The sequence below is a fragment of the Mus musculus genome, chromosome 7 (assembly GCF_000001635.26).
Source record: "Mus musculus strain C57BL/6J chromosome 7, GRCm38.p6 C57BL/6J".
Classification (NCBI taxonomy): domain Eukaryota; kingdom Metazoa; phylum Chordata; class Mammalia; order Rodentia; family Muridae; genus Mus; species Mus musculus.
Genome location: NC_000073.6, coordinates 127,964,939 through 127,986,228, shown reverse-complemented (window position 1 = coordinate 127,986,228; position 21,290 = coordinate 127,964,939). Strand labels below are relative to the sequence as shown.

Genomic DNA, 21,290 nt, shown 5'->3' with positions numbered 1-21,290 from the left:
TCACATTTAAATGGGTGACTAGAAGACAGAAAAATATGTGCACAGCTGTAATCTCAGCACTTAAGAGGCAGAAGCAGGCAGATCTCTAAATTTGAGGTCAGACGGTTGTATATAGTGAGTTCCAGGGCAGCCAGAGCTACAGTGAGACCCTGTTATTTCAACCCAATTGAGCTACAAGGACCTGGACCTGTTCTAAAGATAAGCATGTCACTGTAAATATCAAGAGTACTACCAACCCTCAGTTCCTAACCTTGGAACCCTTGGCAATTCTACCCACTATGAAAATATATGCTGAAACATAGAACTTGTATATAAAGGGAGGGGGAAGACACTGAGAACTGAAGGCAAACAGATGGACCAAACACCTTGTCCCACCCACAAACTCCCCAAGTTGTCCCTAATTTGTAACATCACCTGGTACTCCAACATAAACTTGCCAACTTTGAGCATAGGAGTTTTAAGACCAAATCCAGGCAAAGTATTGAGGCTGTGCTTAGTTATATGAAGGAGCTCATGGGCAGTCATATGTAAGCAAATTAACATAGTCTGTGGTTAATGCTCATATGCCACTTCACATAGGGGAAAATGAGCACAGCTGTTATCAAAAGAAAGCTAAGGATTTTTGCTATCAAACATGATGCCATTTCAACTCCTAGAACCCACAAGATCAACTGAAATAACATACACTTCCTCTCATTTCCACACATAACCAATTGCAGATGTGCACCAGCATACTCAAAGCAGACAGAACACAGTACCTCACTATATAGGCCTATCTGGCCTACAACCAGGCTGGTTTTGAACTCAGTGATCCATCCACCTGATTCTGCCCCAGTCCTAGGGCTGGATGTATAAATCACATCCCATTTATTAAAAAAATAAAATAAAATGGCATGTATGTGCATAAATGTGTAAACACACAGCACATAGATAGGTCGGAGTTCAATTACAAGCACCTACAATAAAAAGATAAGCCGTTTCCAGTAATTCAGTAACATTTGTATAAAATAAATTTGTATAAAATGTATAAAAGTTGCCAGCCATTCAAAAAAGCTGAGGGAGGCAAAAAAAAATCATGAATGCAGGGCCAACCTGTGGTACAGTGACTTCGATACCAGCCTGTACAACAGAGTCCCTGTTCAAAATAAATCAATGTGCAGACATTGGGAACTCTTGTCTAGCAGTGATTCTCTAGGTTCAATCCACAGGACTGAAAATAAAAATTCAAAGAACTAAATCTATAATCAGTTAAGAGACACATGAAAGGCTATTACTTGCCTGGTAAGTAATAAGAATGAAGCTAAAAGCAGACGTCAGAAAGCTAACAAAAAACAAAGCACTGGATGTCACAACTTTATCATCCATTTATTTCATCTATCCACATTACTATAACTAAACCTAACCAATACCAAACACTGGGCACTAGCTATCTGGTAATAAAAAACTTCAACTTTGGGACAGGAAAGGATGTCTCCAAGGTCAACAAACTCATAATAAGCAAATTCTATGACAGCCAGGGCTATAGTTTCAAAAAGAAGAGAAAAAAAAAATACCAAGAAAGCACATACTAGATCCTATAGGACCTGAATTTAATTCCCAGCACCCACAACATTCGATTAACTGCCTGTAATAACTACCTCCAAGTGATTCCCACAGTCCTCTAGTCTGCACATACCCACACCTAACATGCAAACAATACACACATAAATGAATTTTTAAAAAGTAAAAATTAGCGATACAATCTAAAATATTAGCACCCTAGTATGTGAAAGAGTGCTTCTCAAACCAAATTAACACATCAAATAGCATGTCAAGAGTTCATATCCGGGCCTAAGAGTTCCCACACATATACCAAGTGTAACATAGCACTGCCCAAAGAGCACTTGGAACATTCAACCTTTAGAGCATGCCTACTCCTTCAATGCAGGCAGGTGAGCCTCTAATAGAGCCATAATTTCCTGCCTCTAGTCACTAGCTCTGTAGATGAAATAATTCATCTCTAGGTGGTCAGTCTGGTATACAGAGCAAGAATACTAGGACAGCCTGGGCTACACAAAAAAACCCAGTCTAGGGGAACTACACTTCAGCACAAACTTTAACTTATGACTTAGGATAGTAGTTGAGGGGAGAGGGACACAACTCAGCAGCAAGAAACCACTTACTAGCTACAGGTCTCAATGTATGTAAGGTATGCTTCAGTTATCACCTTCTATACAAACGTAGAAATTCTCTACAAATCAGGCCAACATGGTGCCTGTCTATAATCCCAGCAGTGGGAAAACTGGTAAGTTTCTGATTTTTGGTTTTTTTTTTAGCTGTCCTGCAACTAGCCAGGCTGACAGTGAACTGAGTTCAGCCTGCCTCTCAAGTGCTGAGAATAAAGGTATTCGCCACCATCCACCTAGGATTCATACTTTTAAAAAAATTTTATGTGCTGTGTACACCTTCATACCAGAAGAGGGCACAAGATCTCATAGATGTGGTTGCTGCAAATTTAACTCAGGACTCCTGGAATAATAGCCAGTTACTCTAACTGCTCAGCCATCTCTCCCAAGTCCCTGGATTATTTTCAAGGACTCCTATAGCAGGCATGAAAAGGCAAGACTATCCAAAAAAAAAAAAAAAAACCTTCAGTGGAGCACTGGAGAGATGACATCAGTTAAGAGCACTGACTCCTCTTCCAGAGGTCCTGAATTCAATTCCCAGCAACCACATGGTGGCTCACAACCATCTATAAAAAAGGATCTGATGCCCTCTTCTGGTTTATCTGAAGACAGCTACAGTGTACTCATATAACTAAATCTTAAAAAAAAAAAACCTTCAGTGGAGGTACAAATCAATGGTCAGCTCTTGTCAACATTATGAAGACTGTAATCTTGTAAACCACAACACAAAACCCATCTTTGCCCAGGCAGTTTTAACTGTGACTGTTCTTTGTGAGTGTCACCTATAAAAAGCAAGTTCATGCTAGAGAACTATGCAATTGGTTGGATGTGATGATACACCTCGTCTTTAATCAGAGAAAAATGAGACTTTTTTTAAAGCATGTTACTTACATGCTGGGGGTTGGTGGTACACAACTTTAATCCCAATACTATGGATACAGAAGCAAACAGACCTCTGTTCAAGGCCAGCATGGTCTATAAAGAAAAACTCTACCTCAAAAAAAGCATAACACAAAAATAACAGCATGTTTCAGTTTACTGTTTGTGATACATTCTGAGACATGATGCTTGCCCATTTCGGGAAAATTGTCTTTTGGGGGGGGGGGGGTGTTGCATGATTGCAGTCCATGTTGGCCTTGAACTTCTTCTGATCCTCCTACCTCCAAAGTACCAGAAATATAGAAATCCATAACCATGCTCAACTGGTTTGGGTAATTAGTTAGCTTTGGGACAGGGTATTATATTACTATGTAGCTCAATCAAGCTGGAAGTTCTGCCTCCCCGGTGCTGGGATTACCAAGGTTTTCAGTTCTACATACTAATTTGAATATTCAACAAATGTTGCTAAGTATGGGTTGTTATTAAACATAACAAGTGAAAAGGCGTTACCACTGACTTCACCAGTTTCCCTTTATCGTTCAACTTCCCTTAAAAGAACTGTAGCCAGGAAGGGCACACACCTTTAATCCTAGCACCCAGGAGGCAGTTTCAAGGTCAGGGCTATATTAATTTTCTATAATTCTATAATCTCAGCTGAAACACAATGTTGAGTTCAAAGCATCAAATGTCAAATGACCTATAGACACAGCTGGATTTAGGCAAGATGTGATCCACTTAGACCTCTGTATGTATTGTCCTTTTCCTGAGAAAATAGCAATTATTTTACTTTCTTAGAAACCACACAAGACAAATTGTCTTTTCTCTCCTGCATCAAGATTACTTTATCTGAGCGGGGCGTGGTAGCGCACGCCTTTAATCCCAGCACTGCGGAGGCAGAGGCAGGCGGATTTCTGAGTTCAAGGCCAGCCTGGTCTACAAAGTGAGTTCTACAAAGTGAGTTCCAGGACAGCCAGGGCTATACAGAGAAACCCTGTCTCAGGAAAAAAAAAAAATGTATTTATCTTACTTCCTGCTAGGTAGGAAAAAAATTATTCCAATTCTTGCTGTGCAAGACAATTTCTGGGGGAATAATACTGCCCCACATTAATAACATGGACCCATTCTTCAGAAAGTAAACTGGGGGAAACAGAATTTAACTAAAATGATGTTTTTTAATGGGAACCAGAGATATGGTTACAATTAGGGTAGTCTGACACACACACACACACATACACACACAACCGCCCCACCCCCCCCAAAAAAAAATATCCATGAGCGATCCTGAATTGTAAGTTTACAAAATAACAAGGGTAACACTGGGTACAGGAAGAGTTCCAGAACTTCAGGAGCCAGGCTAATATGGCCTCTCCCTGCGATCCTGTCTGTGCTCGCCCCTGAAAGAAAAAGTTATGTTAGATTACGTGTTACTGAACTACCCTACCCATGCACACCCTTCAAGTCTCTGCTACCCAACAAATGACTTTAAAGCAAAACAGCCTCAAAGACTGGGTTCTGAACTTTTCTTCTTCCTTCCCAAAAATGTAACCAGCTAAGCTGACTTTCCCAGGGAAACCTGATTTCCTCATGATCTCTGACCAATTTTCTTGACTTTTGTTTTGACTTACTCACCTGGAGTCCATCTTGCCAGGGCCAAAACCGCCTCTGTCCCCACCACCCCGGCCCCCTCTGAAGCCCCCACGGTCCCCTCCTCGGCCCCGGTAGCCGCCCCGGTCATATCCTCCTCTGCCACGTCGATCATCTCCATAGTTTCCCCCTAGAAAAAAAGTCATGTTATCATCTTCAATTCTTCTACCTTCCCTCCCGTGACCTTTGCAAATCTCAAGTGTGGGGCTCTTTCTGGAGCTCTCAGTTCCAGCTCTGCTCCCTTCTTACCCATATGAGAGCCTCCTGGTCCCCCTCCTGGGCCATCTGGCTTAGGTGCCTTACACTGGTTGCATTCATTTCTCCAAGAGAAGTTCATGTTCTCACATGTACTAAAGAAATGAAAGGCAATTTGTAAGAGGTACAATTGAATTCACAAAACTTCAAAACCTATTTCTCACCAAGAACCAAAACAAAAGTTGTTATTAAACCTAAACAATTACCTTTCAACCTTTCCACACTTTAGGTTAGTCACAGATCAGCTGTCAATACAAAGTTTCAGTAATTCATGTTTGAAATTAAGTCTTACTCCACTGTTATCTACACATGATCACCCATCACCTTTCTGTCCAGCACATTACGCTGCCTGCACTATCTACCCACTTCAAATCTCAGTTATAGGTCTCTTAGTATCTACTATTTGTGGTTTGAATGGCAATTGGAGGTTTAGGCCCATGTTTGAATACTGGGTTCCCAGGTGATGAGGATTAGGAGGTGGGCTAGGGGGCTGACTTCAAAAACCCAGTTCTCTCTCCTCAGTTACTGCCTCAAGATGAGTTGTCGGCTATTATCCCATGCCATGCCTGCCTGCTCAGCTCCATTCTCCCAACCACTAAGGTCATGGACTCTAACCCCCTGAAACTGAGCCCCAAGTTAAACACTATCTCTAAGTTGCTTTGGTCATGATGTCTTATCGTGGCAATGGGAAATTAACTAAAAACCAGGTGATTGGGGCACAAGCCTTTAATCCCAGCACTTAGGAGGTAGAGATGGGTGTATATATTTTAAGTTTGAGGCCAGCTGGGTCTTTATGGTAAGCTCCCGGACAGCCAGGACCACAAAGAGAAACTGTCTTTAAAAAAAGACAAATAGGGTTCTGTACTCCCTAAAGTTCTAGACATGCACTTGGTAAGATAGTATGTCCAAAAACTAAAAACTGACCTTCCTAGGTAAACTATAAACTCAATCTCCCATTGACAACATGACCTTGCAAACTTCCAAACACTTAAAATATTAACACCACACAAGAACTTTTTAAAAAAAGCAAAATACTCACGGATTAGGACACTTCCAGTCTCCAGCTCGTTGCTGTCCTCCACCTCCACCACCTCCACTGGGGAATCCTCCCCGGCCACCACCACCACTGCCACCTCCTCCATAGCCTCCACGGCCCATGGGTCCTAGTACAGATGCAATCATTAATCATTTCCTTAGTTTGGTTAGCCTACCTCTTCCATAAAACTTATTTTTATCATCTTCTACATTGTGTTCCATAACCTCTTTAAACCAGAAAAATATAAAAGACTCACCTCCTCGCCCTCGGCCTCCGCGACCATTTCCACCACCCCGATTGAAGTCAGCTCGGCGGGTAGCAAATGAAACTTTAATAGGATTCCCAGAGAATTCTTTACCTTAAGAAGTAACAGTGGGTGATTTAACCAAAACTAAGTATGTTTGAAAACCTTTGTGGAAATTTACTATTTGTTTGTTTGGGACGGAGTTGTAGCCCTGGCTGTCATGAAACTCACTATTTGAGGTGACCTCAAACTCAGAGGTCCACCTCCCTCTGCCCCTCAAGGGCTGGAATTAAAGGCACACATCACCATGCCCAGCTTCACTCTTAACTTTTTTTATTAGATATTTTCTTTATTTACATTTCAAATGTTATCCCCTTTCCTAGTTTCCCCTCCGAAAATGCCCTAGCCCCTCTGCCTCCCCAAAAACCCACCCACTCCCGCTTCCTGGCCCAGGCATTCGCCTATACTGGGGCATAGAACCTTCACAGGATCAAGAGCCTCTCCTCCCATTGATGACTGACTAGGCCATCCTCAGCTACATATGCAGCTGGAGGCATGAGTCTCTCCGTGTGTTTTCTTTGATTGGTGGTTTAGTCTCAGGGAGCTCTGGGGGTACTGGTTAGCTCATGTTCCTCCTAGCCGCCTCTGCATCAAGGAATCTTCTCCCAGTTTCCAGGAAAATTCCCCATTCCTAGACTCCTTACACAGTGGTGTCCCACTCCCTCTCCCGCAACAGCAAATTTACTTGAATTGGATTGGGGAGGAAATTAGAGGAAGGGGGTGAGCCCATGTGTTTGGGGAGAGTAAATGAGAGAATTCTGATTTGCTGCGCTAATGCTGTATGAGGTTCAGGGCTGAGTGATTGCCATATTTTATAACATGTGCCATTCACAAGAACCCAAATGGGATACTCCTGTTTCTATTTCACAAACAAGGAGACAGGCTCAGAATTGGGCTGCGTGCCACTTGAGAAGGGTCCACATCTGTGGTGTGGTGGAGCTGACTCCAGAGCAGAGTCCTTTCATGAGGCCCCAAGATGGTGCTAATTAAGGGGCTAATTTAACTTTTAAAAGTAAGAATTTTACAAGTAGCTATAAAGGTTTTGGGGCTGGTCAGTGGTGGCACATGCCTTCAATCCTAGTACTCAAGAGGCAGATCTCTAGTTTGAGACCAGTCAAGGCTACACAGAGAAACCCTGTCTCAAAAGACGGGGTGGGGAGACAGGGCTGTAAAAGCAGTATAATATGAAAGGGTCTGATTTAGAACTCCAGCACCATACAAAAAAGCAAGATAACTTGGTATGAGTGCCACCAAGCCTGATGACCCATGTTCAATCCTATGAGCCCATATGGTAAAAGGAATTACCCCAGATGGTTTGCTACTTATGCCATGGCATGCACATGCGCACCCATGTACACAATAAATGCTGAGACCTGCAGATCCAAAACACTTAGATCCAAAAGATCTAAGACTGTCTTCTTGGAAAGATGTATAGAATACTAATGGGACACGAACAAAAATGAAACCACACCAAGATGGCTCAACAGGTAAAGGTGCTTGATGACAAGCCTGACCACTCAAGTTCCATCCCTATGAACCACTTAAAAGAACTGTTACCTGTAAGTCATTGTCTGAACATCAAACATCTTTCCATACACAATAAAAAAAAAAAAACAAACAAACAAAATGGAACCTGCTTCCCTAACCCACAGCCCACCCTAGTTTTAATACATACCATCAAACCAGTCGATAGCTGCTTTAGCAGAAGGTGGGTCATCAAATGAAACTGTTGCCTCACCCTTCAACTTGCCAGTTTCCCTGTCTGTGTACAAATTAATCATAGGCTGTCCAGTTTTCTTGTTTGTCTGAACAACAACAAAAAAAAAAAAAAAAACGATTTTTAGATGACACATGCAAGTCTTGGCCTAGTACCTGTATATAGCCTACATACAATTCACTGTACTCCCTTTAATATCTCCATAGGCTATGGATGTACTCAGTGGATACAGTACTTTCTCTGCCACAATTCATAGGGCTCAATCTCCAACAAGGCACCAAAACGTCACAGTACTTACAATTATACCTAAATAGCAATGTTATGTAGTTGTTTTGTTATACTGTTTTAATCTGGACAAGTTCAAATTAAATACAACTGATCTAAAGTTAGTTCTATCTACAAATGCAGAGCCTGTAGAAACCAAACCTCCATCTTTCCCCTAACACTTATTCCAAACTTTGGCTCCTCTCTTCCCAATTACTCTTCCTGTCATGTAACTTAAATCTAGCCATGGTTTACACTGTCTTTGAGCAAGCTCTTCATCAGATGTTATCTTTCTGTGGTTTCTTCTTAAAAAGCAACAACCATTGGTTTTGCTAGCTATAAGAGGAATACACTTAAAATCCCAACATTCCACTGAATTTTATTTTTTGAGACAGTCGCTACAAAATCCTAGCTGTTCTGAACCTCATATAGACCAGGCTAGCCATGAACCTAGATCAGAGATCACCTGTCTCTGCTGGGAATAAACAGATTAAATATATTTTTGAAAAAAGGATTATACTCCAATCTCAAAAAATGCCAAAGATTGTTTTTACTACTGAGATCACTAAGACTTGTTTCTAATGGCAAGAATCTAAGAGCCTGTAATACAGTTAAGAGGAAGTACCTACTGTTTATCAAGTACCTTAATAATTCCAATCTGCTTGAAGTAATCAGCCACAGATTCAATTGTAACATTCTCGCCTAGGCCTTGCACGAAGATGGTATTGTTGTCTGAATTATCCTGTTCTGCTTGTTCAACAACACATTAAAAGAAAGGTTTGAAGAAAAAACGGAAAGACAAGTTAGCCAGGTATACCAACCATATATGTGTACTTTTAAAGCTTTCAAGAAAAATGCTCAGGATTCTTACCAGTTACACAGTATCTTATTGGATAATCAAAAACAATCCATATTTAAGTATTATCTACTTCCTTCAAAAATTTTACATTTACTCATTACTGTCCTTGAAACACCAACACCCAATATAAAAACCAGTTTCCAAACTTTCATTTCTAGACTCCTTAGTTTAAAAAAAAAAACTTTTTATGCCAGGGCATAGTGGAACACTCCTTTAATATCAGCACTCTGGATGCAGAGACAAGTGGATCTCTGAATTTTTTTTTTTTAATTAATTCTGTATGTGAGCACTGTCTGCTGTCTTCAGACACATCAGAAGAGGGCATCAGATCCCATTACAGATGGTTGTGAGCCACCATGTGGTTGCTGGGATTAGAACTCAGGACCTCTGGAAGAGCAGTCAGTATTCTTAACCACTGAGCCATCTCTCCAGCCCCAGATCTCTGAATTCTAAAAACAGCCTGGTCTACATAGTTCCAAGACAGCCAAGGCTATGTAGAGATCCTGCCTCAAAATAATTATGTAGATGACTGTAACTAAAAATCAAAAGAAAGGAATGAGACCAATTTCACATTTAAATATAGTATAGCCTATAGGAATACCATCAAAAAACATCTAGTAAAGTGGTTCCCTTAACACATCTTTCAGTCTGGTCTTTTTATCCACCTAATGTTACTCAACAGTTTACATGTGTGCATTTCTTTGTTTTGGTTTTTAAAACTGAGTTTAGTTTCTCTGTATAGCCCAGGCTGTCGTGGAACTAGCTCTGTAGAGCAGGATGGCCTAGACATGAACTCAAGAGATCATCCTGTTAGGAATAAAGGTACGAAACATCATGTCTGTCCGGGTGTGGTGGCGCACGCCTTTAATCCCAGCACTTGGGAGGCAGAGGCAGGTGGATTTCTGAGTCATACAGAGAAATCCATCTCAAAAATCCAAAAAAATAAGTAAAAAATTGTCTGGTTTAGTAATTTTTGGACTTTAAAACACCATCAACTTTAAAAGAACAGCTCCCAAGCAAGACCCACGACGTACTAGAAATAATAAATACCAGAATCTGAAGTCTAAACTTCCAGATCCAGGGTTTCTAGCATTTATACAGCCCCTCCCATCACTCTCCACTTTTGCAGTATTTTTTGTTTCTAAGAAAATCCAAGTGAATACTATATAAAAACCATGGGCTTACCAGAATCATGACGAGATCCTTGATCCCGAGGACCTTAGTTACATGAAAAAAAAAAGAAAACAAAAACAAGGAAAAGGAACCATTAGCTAACAGGAAAGGACAGATAAGGCAACAAATTAACATCAAATGCAAATTCTTGGAATGTATTAGGTAATTGCTTCCAGCCTCTCTCCAAACCCTATCCTGAGGCCTTCCCAATGGAGAAAATTCTAGACGGAGACAAGGGCCTCTTTCTTAAGATCTGCTACTTTGAATCCCCATTGATAATGCCACACACTTCAAGAAAATGCTGTTTTCCCCCAGCTAGGGCTGGGAAATGTCCTCAGCACAGATGGGGGTAGGGGAATTAGTAATTCTTTTAAATTAACCAACCAACTCATACATAACTTGGCCCTGTTCTCTCACAAGAGAAGCATAGTAAGCTCAACACCAGCAATGTAAAGTGCATCCATCCAGTTTCTCCAAACTTTTACACCAAAGACAACCCTTGTAGAACAATTTTTAATTTCATCTTGAAAACCATTCTTAACCATGTTGTTTCCCCAAAGCAACATGAAAATAACATACATAGTAGCTACTATTGTATTTTAAAAGCATGTCCCAGGGAACAGACCAGAAGTGTTTTCATAATACAGCCTATTTTTTTCCAGACACCATCTTTAACCAATGTTTATCTAAATTCACCATATAAAAATATTGTACCTGTACACAATGACACCTAAGTCATGAACCCAAGCCTTTGGCTTTAAGTGTTTTTAGACAAATCAAGAAACCATTTTGTTAAACAAACCAGAAAAGTTCCAGCTTACTAGGAGACTTCTCAAATTTGCCATTTTTTTCCATGAATTCAAGTTTGTGCTGTGTAAAACCTGGTTATTTCCCATGAGCAATACACTCAAGATCTTTCTTGTAGTCCACACCTTCCTTCCCAGATCTAGTTCCTATATATTTGTCTGAGTACATATGTAGAATTGCATTGACATCACTATTTAATATAAATATATATACACCAACTTTACCATCTTCAGGGCAGGGCACTATTTCATGTCCCTCTCCCTAAATTAAAACATTTGGGAGATTGTGTATACATACACACACGCACACACACACACACACCTTGGACACACTGATCAAAAGGATCCTAAAGCCAAGTTGGCACCACATGTTCCAGAACATCCCCCAGTTGCCCAGGATGGTGTGGTCACTAAGTGCTAGATGTGGCAACACCCACCAAGAGGCCTACTAAATAATACTATTAACTTGTGTAAAACCAATTTAGTAACATAGCAGACTGCCAAGAGCTTATCCCTGCTGGCCTCCAGTTAGCACACATCTGGCAGCAGGAGGCATTCTACCCCACCCCTTCTGGAGGTGGCTACAGACACTTTAGAAACCTTTGACACTTAACACGCTAAGACATCTGCAAATGAACAATCAGACAAAGCATTGCTGGGAGTTGGGAATTTTGGAAACTCTGTTCACTTACCACCAAATTTATTGAAGCCACCGCGGTCACTTCCGCTGGAGAAGACAAGTTAGAAGAAAGGACATGAAGCTTCCAACGGCTACAAAAGGGTTGGTTTTTTGTTTTTTGGTTTTTTTTGGGTTTTTTTTTTAATATTCCCCAAACATGGATTGTTGTTTTGGGAAAAAGATTCAAGAGGCTACTAAAATATACCCCTTCCTGACCACCCTTGTCTGACCTTTGAGCTTATCACACACACGTGTGCAATTTCTCAGACACAGTTAAGGATTTTACTTTAAAAAGTTTTATCTATATCCTCTGGAAAAAAAAAGCTCATTTTCCTTGGTTGTTCTTCTGACGTAGATGTTTTTTCCTCTTGTAGCAAGTGGTGGACAACCCAGCAGTTGGTTTAAAAGATCTACCCCAAATTTCCCAGAAGACATTTCACACCAGGCCCTGAGATAGCCCTGAACACGTGATTTTTCATTGTTTTGTTTTGTGGTTTTTGCTTTGAAAGCAGCAAGCAGACCCAACCCCATTCCATAAAAAGTCATAACCAAAGGCAATTTCCCCTTAGAGCAAGACAAACTCAGCTAAGCCCTATCCTAACTACTGAGCTGTTTTTAAATCACCCTTCACCCCCGGGGTCACCCCTTCTACACTGTGAGAAGAGCGGAGTATTTTGCAATGTCACCTTTCATACCTGTGGCACATAAAATGCAGAGCAAGTTAACAGTCACATAACAGTTGTTTTTCTTTTTAAAGTTTTGCATTAAACACACGCACACAACAAGAGTTTTTCATAGTTTTGCATGGTTTTGAGAATGCCCCCACCCACCTCTGAATACTTACCATGTACAAACTACCTACTTTCTTCAAAAAACCTTTCTTCAAAAAAAGAAATACCACTGACATTTTCCCCTTTTCAAGGGAAATAATAAGGTCCCTTCAAAGTCACCAACAGATTTGACAAACTGTTTTAACATCAAATCTAAGGTTTTACTTCAACTAGAAGAAATCCGGTTGGACAAGTTGATTTGATGTTTGACCAAGAAAAGGTAAAACAGTGGAATGAGAAAGCAGAATACCACTGTAAAGTGTACTTTACCCTGAAAGTCTGCACACTTCAGTCAGAAGACCCCATAAATGAACCAAGTCACACACAAAGTCATAGTCAAATTAGTGCAAATCAGGCTCATGATTCAAGTAACTACAGAATATAGATGAGTAAATAGCCAATTCCTAGAAGCTGAGGTCAAGTTAGCCATTACCAACTCCCTTGGAAGACACATGGGAATACACAGAACAAGTTTCCCTAATATTTCCCAGGAATAGAATAGGTTTCCCCTGCAAACAAGTCTTTACTCCCAAGTTTCTTGCCTGAGATAACAATGACTTCAATCCATATGTATCTGTGTATATTCTTTTTCTTTGGAAATAAATACACCAATACCCAAATCTCTACTCAAGAGCTATAAATGAGATTTTTTGGCTCCCAAGTTCTCACAAAAACATAATAGGAATGAATGAATGAATGAATATACAAAGAAACACTACTGGCCACAAACTGAAGCCCTTACATAATGCCCAGAGAACAATACTAACCATGCACTAGGGATTGACTTCAAAGGAAATCCATGCAACATTCCCCACTGAAGGTACTCCCTGGCTTATGAGACACCTACCCCATGCCGCCTCTGCCTCCTCGGCCACCTCCACGGCCTCTGGGTTCATAGCCACCACTGCTTCGGTTGTAACCACCTCCACCGCCCCTGCCTCGGCCCCCACGATCCTGTTGGCCTCCCCCGTAGCCGCCGCCGCCGCCACCACTCTGGTCCTGATTGCCATAACCACCACCGCCACCGCCACCACTCATAGAGGACTGATCTTGGCCATAGTTGCCTGTAAGGAAAACAAAAGAATGCTTTTTAATGTAAGGAGGGGTGCTTAGTAGTCATGTATGCTTAGCATACACAAATTTGTTTCAGTTTTCAGCAACAAAAGTGAAGGGATGTGAAGCATCATGGAAAGGGTCAATGGTACCACTGAAAGGACAGTAAACATTAGGAACCAAGTAAACAAAAAAGCCACTTTTTTAGGATATGGGCAAATTTGGAGAATAAGAAGATAGAACTAAAGCTACTTCCTCACCTCCACCACCCCCTCCACCACCTCCACTGCTACTGTTGTACTGGTTCTGTTGTCCATAACCCTGAGGTGGGTTATAGGAGCTTTGTTGTTGTCCGTAGCTTTGTTGCTGTCCACCATAGCCAGACTGTTGACCATAACCTCCACTCTGGGGTTGCCCATAGCTGCTGCTCTGAGAACTGCCACCATAACTAAATGGGAAACAATGAAAACCAAAATTATGATTTGTAAAATGCCAAAGTACACTTGCTTTACTTTTAGTCCATCCGAGACCCAGCAGCTCACCAACACCTTCTGGCCTTTCCCCTCTCCTATACCACCTTACCTTCCTGAGGTGCTGCTAGGAGCTGGCTGTTGGCCATAGCCAGGGTAGGAGGACTGCTGCCCATAAGAAGATTGTGAACTTTGGCTGCTGCCATAGCCTCCAGTGGAACCATATCCCTGGGGAGCTGACTGAGTTCCATAGCCTGCTACAAAGAAAAAAGTTATAAGTACAATTTAAAAAAAAAAAAAAAAAAAAAGACCAGGTATGCAGTGCTCATTTTTAATCCTAGCATTTGGGAGACAGAAGCAGATCTCTGTTCAGTGTGAGGCCAAACTGGTCTACATATCCAGTTCAGGTCAAACACAGCTACTTAGTGAGAAAGAGGAGGGAGACAGGGCAAGAATTAGATTGGAAAAAAAATACACTTCCTGATTTAAAAAAAAAAATTTTTTTTTTTTTTGGTTTTTCTCTGTGTAGCCCTGGCTGTCCTGGAACTCACTCTGTAGACCAGGCTGGCCTCGAACTCAGAAATCTGCCTGCCTCTGCCTCCCAAGTGCGCCACCACGCCCAGCTAAAATTTGTTAATTTTTTTAAAGATTTATTTATTTATTATATGTAAGTACACTGTAGCTGTCTTCAGACACTCCAGAAGAGGGAGTCAGATCTCATTACGGGTGGTTGTGAGCCACCATGTGGTTGCTGGGATTTGAACTCCGGACCTTCGGAAGAGCAATCGGGGTGCTCTTACCCACTGAGCCATCTCACCAGCCCAAATTTGTTAATCTTAAAACAAACCTAGCCCAGTGTTTCACGGTGATCTTCAAAATCAGGAAGCTATCTCAAGCAAAAGGGGAGTGAGCTAGAGATGTAGTTCAGCCGACCGTGTTTACTTATCACACATACAAGTTCATTCGATCTTCAACAAACCAAGTATTAAAAAAAAAAAAAAAAAATAGTCAGGCGTGGTGGCGCACGCCTGTAATCCCAGCACTTGGGAGGCAGAGACAGGCAGATTTCTGAGTTCAAGGCCAGCCTGGTCTACAAAGTGAGTTCCAGGACAGCCAGGGCTACCCAGAGAAACACTGTCTCAAAAAAACAAACAAACAAAAAGAGCAAGTATTATAATACGTGCTTCTGCTCCCAACACTTGGAGGCAGGAAAATCAGAAGGCTCAAGACCATCCTCAAATATATAGTCAAGTATCTGGCCAGTCTCAGCTGCTAGGTCATCTCTGCACCCACCCACCCAATCCTTTATGACAGGTCTCACAGAATTCAAGCTGCCTCAACTTCTAAATCAGTGGTTCTCAACCTGTCAGGTGACACCTCTTTCTTTGAACATATCTGTTACCATTAACAGTATATAAAGTAGTAAGGAAAATAATCTTATAGTTGGGGGTCACACAAGATGAGGAATTGTATTAAAGGGTTACAGCTAATTCCATCTAATGGAAGGTTGAGAACCAGTCCTAAATGAACAAGACCCTGACTCTCCACCGCCACATCCCAGGTACTAAGATTACAGCAGCATTCCACATCTTCAATGTCACTAATATCACTGTTTAATAAAGGTTCAATTCCATTCTATCTGTCCTAAATCTAGACACCTGTGCCACTAATCATAACACAAAAGATTCCTACAAACTGCATTTTAATCTGTTTTTGTTTTTTTCAAGACAGGATTTCTGTGTAGCCCTTGGCTGTCCTGGAACTCACCTTGTAGACCAGGCTGGTCTCCAACTCAAGATTCAAGAGATCTACTAGCCTCTGCCTCCCAGAGTGCTGGATAAAGTTGTGTGTGCCACCACTCCTGGCCCTAACTACATTTTAAATGTGCTGATATGGAAAGAAAAATGTTTTGCCCTTGTGAGGTAAAAATGGCACCACCTCTGTGAATCACAGATTGTCAGCCAACTTCAAGAATTCCCAAGCAGACCATTTCCTTCCTATCCGTCATTCTAAACTGGTTCTCTCTTTAGCAAACTTGCTTTTTCACAAAAATAGTAAGCAGGAAGAAAATAGTCCAATATAAAATCAATTACAAATCAGTATTTTTGTTTTAAAAGAATGACTACAAAACTTTAGGGAAAATGTGGGAATTTCGGTATTGTTCAGGTTTAAGAAAAGTTAACATTCATAAAGAAATGAAGATGTGTTCTACTAAGAACTCACTGTTTTGGGTCTGTCCATAAGAAGAACCATAGCTGCTCTGGCCGTATCCTGAAGTGTCAGCTGACTGGCCATAACCACTGTAACTCTGTTGGCCATAGGGCTGACTGCTCTGTTGGGAGTAGCCCTGCCCAGGCTGGGTAGGATAGGCCCCGTAGCTACAAGAAAACAGACCAGTAATCTTCAACTAAAAGAATAAGAACAAAAGCATACAGAAATACATAAAACTCAAGTTAGATCAATCACCCTTGCTGTCTTCTAGCATCAGACCAGAAACAGTATACTCACCTTTGAGTTGCTTGTTGGGTATAGTCTGTAAAAGATGGGAAAGAAAAAGGTCTTAATTTTAGTTAAGAATAGAAATAAATTCTTCAACTTTTGTACTAGGCACTCCAGATGAAACAAATCTACAAAAACAGGCATAAGTTAGTTCCTCATGAGACAAAATGGCCAAGTTTTATTACAAAAAGCAAAGAAAGCACAAATTTCTAGACACCAATAAGTCTTAGACTTTTGTTCTGGGTAGAACCCAGGGCTTGCTTGGGACCCACTAAACAAGCGACCACTAAGCATGACAGCCACAGAGCTCTGTGGGTGGACTGGTTCTCTATCTAGAGGCAGGGTTTCTCTGCATAGAACTCACTCTGTAGACCGGGATGGCCTCCAATTTAATACATACAAAGCTCCATCTGCCTCTGCCTCCCAAATGCTGGGATTAAAGATGCCCCACATCGGACCGGGCGTGGTGGCGCACGCCTTTAATCCCAGCACTTGGGAGGCAGAGGCAGATGGATTTCTGAGTTCGAGGTCAGCCTGATCTACAGAGTGAGTTTCAGGACAGCCAGGGCTACACAGAGAAACCCTGTCTCGAAAAAAAACAACAACAACAAAAAAAAAAAATCCAACATCATGTCCTTTTTGCCTTTTTTCTTTTTTGAGACAGAAGTCTCGATTATGTATCTATCCCAGAATTCAATATGTAGACCACCTCGAACTCACATAGATCTGCCTACTTCTACCTCTTAGTCCTGAAACTAAAGGTGTGTGCCACCAAACCTGGCTCAATCTTTAAAAAAAAAAAAAAAAAAAAAAAAAAACTCAAAATACAGATCATCCCTTAAGTTTAAAAATCCTTTTGACTTGTTGCAGGTCTTTCCAAGGCCTGCAACACACGTCACCACATTTTATATCTTCACAGCAGCTCTGTATACAGGAAAGGTGGTATCACCGGATGTCAAGATTAACTTTGACAGTCAGCGCTATTACACAGTTGAGTTCAAGCCCAAGGAAGCAGCTAGAAGAATGGGACTCTCCAACCCCCAAATGGCATGGTGCTCCCAAGGTTCCCGACGTGTGGCTCCAAATAACTGAGCTCCCGCCTACCATGCGCACCCAAAGCAGACAGCACTTTCAACAATCTGGGAAGCTGTAGCTCAGCAGCTCCCTGCAGGAAACCCAAGCTCTACCCCCGCACTGGGACAAAACTGACAGCGAGAGGGTGTGGCCTCGGAGAGCGACTCCTCTGATTTCCTTCCGGCCTTAGGAAAACTCAACTCTGAAGTGGGAAACTCAGGCCGGGGTCCCTGACTCCGTTGGTCATCCCCTGGCGGTCCTCCCAATCCCACGGACACGCAGGCCAGCCAGGAGCTTCCGCTCCCGCTGCGCGGCCACGGAGGCGGGAAGAGGTGGCCCCGCCCCTTCCCAAGGGACCCAGCGAGCAGGGCGAGGCCAGCACCGGACCACAAGTCTTCCGCCGAGGGTCTCGCGACAAAAAAAAAAAAAAAAAAAAAAAAAAGAAGAAGAAAGAAAGAAAGAAAGAAGAAGAAAGAAAAAAAGAAAAAAGTAAAAAAAACGGACCAACTCCTGGCGGGGGGGAGGGGGGCCGCGGCGAGAAGGGGGAGGGGCCAGAGGAGCGCGTGCGCGCACCAAGTGCCCGGATGCAGCACTGCGACAAAGCGAGGCCGGGAACGGAGGGAGGGGAGGGGGTGGGGCGAAGCTGCGGAGACCCAGAGCTCCCTCACCCCGGTCACCCCACGTCGCCAGGCAGCGTCTCTCTCAACACTCGACTCAAGTGACCGGGCCAGGAGAGAAAACCCACGGTCTCCGCGCCAAAGGCGCCAGGGGAGCCAAACAAAATGGCGACACCGCCCTCCCCTTCCCTCCACCCGCTGCTTCCCGCCAGAGGTGGGGGAGCCCACTCGCCCGCCACCGCAGGCCCAGCCGAAAGCCAAAAGCCTTGCTGCGAGGGAACGAGGCCTCGCAGGGACGCGCCGTCGCCGCCTCGCGCTCCCACATACCGTTTGAAGCCATGTCCGCGCACGCGCGCAGCGCAGGCCGCCAAGCAACAAAGTTCCAGACGACCGCGAAGCGATGCCGCGAGGACTGAGCGGCCCCGCCTCCCGCGCCCGCCTTAAGTACGCCTGCCGCCTACGCGCCACCGGGACGTACCAAGTGGAGAAGCGCGAGGGGGAGGCACGCCCAGGTCCCCACCCTTCCCCGGGGATACGGAGAGCTCAGGAAGACAAGAGGGAAAACGAACTCGCTTTATTCCCAAACACTCGCACGCGCTTTCTCCTTGCGGCCGGTGGCTCTCGTCCGTCGCCCGGGGCTCGCCTTCGACACACCTCTACCCCACTAGAGGCAGAATGGTACGACCCGGCCTCCCGCTAGGGGCGGTGCCAGGGCCCTGCGCCCGAGAGCGGAACTGTGTAGTCAAGGCCTGGAGTCTCCGGGTGTGGGAACCGAAATCCTTCCGACCGGCCCAGCGGCTGGGCCCCACTTTCACTGGGGAAGATGCAGCATACTTTCGCTTGCCCTGGCCTAGCAACTGAGTCGAACGCAGTGTCGCTCTGGTCCTCCACATTCTCTCCTGACAGACAGCACACTGATCAGTCTCGTTTTTCACTTAGGAATGCCTCGGCTTGCTGTTCTTTAGACCTTAACAAGGTTTATAGATTGTGACGTTTAACCTGGAAGAAGATGAGCTTTAGTCTGGACCCTATGGCCCTAAGGCTGGTTCAACAATAACACATATGTATACAACTTAAGAGGCTTCAAACCCACAATTACCCCCCCCCTTTTTTTTTTTAATTTGGCCTCTCAGTACCGCTCAGTTGATCTCGAATCCTTGATCCTATTTGCCTTAGCCCTGTGCATCCTGGAATTACAGTCGTCCTGGTTTTCCCCCATCATCATCTTGTAAAGAAATCTGAGGAATGTAGCTTAATGATAGAGCGATCGTTTAGCCTGTGCATGACCCTGCCTACCTCTCCAGTCCCGGAGCTAGGCAGAGGTGGAGGGGAGATGGATCTTATGAGAGCAGTGAGCGGCTAGACTAAGAATGTGAATGAGGTACGAGGCAGTTCAGGGTCAGACCTTCTGATCTTTAAAGTCTAAGCCTGGGGAACTACAAAATGCTTCTTGGTTACAGGAAATGATTGAAAGCATTTAAAGGCATGAACACTTTTTGTCAGTTCAAGGACAAAACGAAATTCAAGGGGGTTGGAGAGACAGCTGCTCTAGAGAAACCACAGGTTCAATTCCTAGTACCCGAATGTGGGCAAACAACCAACTGTAATTCCAATACCAGGGACTCTGGGATCACAGAGATCAGGTAATTCATTTTGCAATGAGTAGGTTAGGATGGGTCTGAGGGAATGACATTTCTACTGGGAGTTTACCAAGTGGATAAGAACAAAAATGACGGGTTGGAGAGAGGGCTCAGCGATTAAGAGCACTGACTGCTCTTCCGAAGGTCCTGAGTTCAAATCCCAGCAACCACATGGTGGCTCACAACCATCCATAACGAGATCCAGAAGAGGAGAGGGGTCACCCTCTTCTGGAGTGTCTGAAGACAGCTACGGTGTACTTACATAATAAATAAATAAATCTTTTTTTAAAAAGATATTTAAAAAAAAAAAGAAGAACAAAAATGACCAAGCTTGACTGAGAACCTGCTCTGTGAAGCCACGTTAGCTGTATCCTGAGAGGGGGCATTGGAGAAAAGATAGACATTGTCCTCCTCTTAGGAACCCTCTCTGGCCCGCCCACGGAACAGTGTGGAGAGATGGTGAGAAGCAGGCAGGGGACAGGCAGGGAGGCAGCCTCTAGACTGCAGCTTGTCTGAAGATTGCCTTCCTCCTGGATGCAAGGAAAAAATAGGGATTGGATTTTACTCTGCCATGTGAAGGCCCAGGGATTGGATTTTACTCTGCCATGTGAAGGCCCTGCAGTCAGTATTGGACAGTCCAATCTCATGTCAATCAAAACAAGAATAAGTCAGATGTGATGGCTCAGTAGGAGGCTGAAGTAGGAAGCCTGCCATGAGTTCAAGCCCAATTTAGACCTTAAAGTGAGTTCTACCCAGCCTAGGTTAGTGTAAGATCCTTGGAAAAAAAACAAATATGAGAAAGAGAGCATACTGTAGATTGTATTATGTGATTTTTTTCATTTGTAAACCACCTTTTGGGGGACGGGGGGAGACAGAGTTTCTCAGTGTAGCCCTGGCTATCCTGGAACTCGCTCTGTTAGAACAAGCTGACATTGAACTCAGAGCTTCTCCTGCCTCTGCCTCCCAAGTACTAAAATTAAAGTTGTGTACCACCACAACCTGGCTTGTAAATTGCCTTTAACTGGGCCTGACCAAAATAAGTATAAATAAGTATTCTTTAAAAAAAAAAAAAATTGCCGGCCAGTGGTGGCACACACCTTTAATCCCAGCACTTAGAAGGCAGAAGCAGGCAGATTTCTGAGTTTGAGGCCAGCCTGGTCTACAGAGTGAGTTCCGGGACAGCCAGGGCTATACAGAGAAACCCTGTCTCCAAAAAAAAAAAAAAAAATTATAGCAAAGTGATGGTGGCACAGGCCTTAATCCTAGCAGAGGCAGGCAGATCTCTGTGAGTTCAAGGCAGGACGGGAGAGATGGTGCACCTATTCA

At 43.3% G+C, this 21,290-nt stretch overlaps 1 protein-coding gene across 4 annotated transcripts; it reads right to left on the bottom strand.

Annotated features, from left to right (window-relative positions):
• Positions 1–4,196: 4,196 nt before the first annotated feature.
• Positions 4,197–19,440, bottom strand: Fus (fused in sarcoma). 4 transcript variants are annotated; one of them, NM_139149.2, is made up of 15 exons: positions 18,652–18,750; positions 16,643–16,667; positions 16,358–16,512; positions 14,247–14,391; positions 13,925–14,112; positions 13,459–13,675; positions 11,795–11,829; positions 10,309–10,341; positions 8,908–9,011; positions 7,959–8,088; positions 6,236–6,337; positions 5,983–6,106; positions 4,938–5,038; positions 4,674–4,818; positions 4,197–4,438 (listed from the first exon to the last, which is right to left on the bottom strand). In NM_139149.2, exons 1-15 carry the CDS (start codon positions 18,662–18,664, stop codon positions 4,399–4,401), a joined length of 1,557 nt encoding a protein of 518 aa, NP_631888.1. In that variant the 5' UTR covers positions 18,665–18,750; the 3' UTR covers positions 4,197–4,398. The 4 variants fall into 4 exon arrangements, with proteins under 4 accessions (NP_631888.1, NP_001334578.1, XP_006507823.1 ...); NM_001347649.1 differs by having other exon boundaries at positions 14,247–14,388; XM_006507760.2 differs by lacking the exon at positions 11,795–11,829 and having other exon boundaries at positions 18,652–19,440.
• Between the last annotated feature and the right edge of the window lie 1,850 nt (positions 19,441–21,290).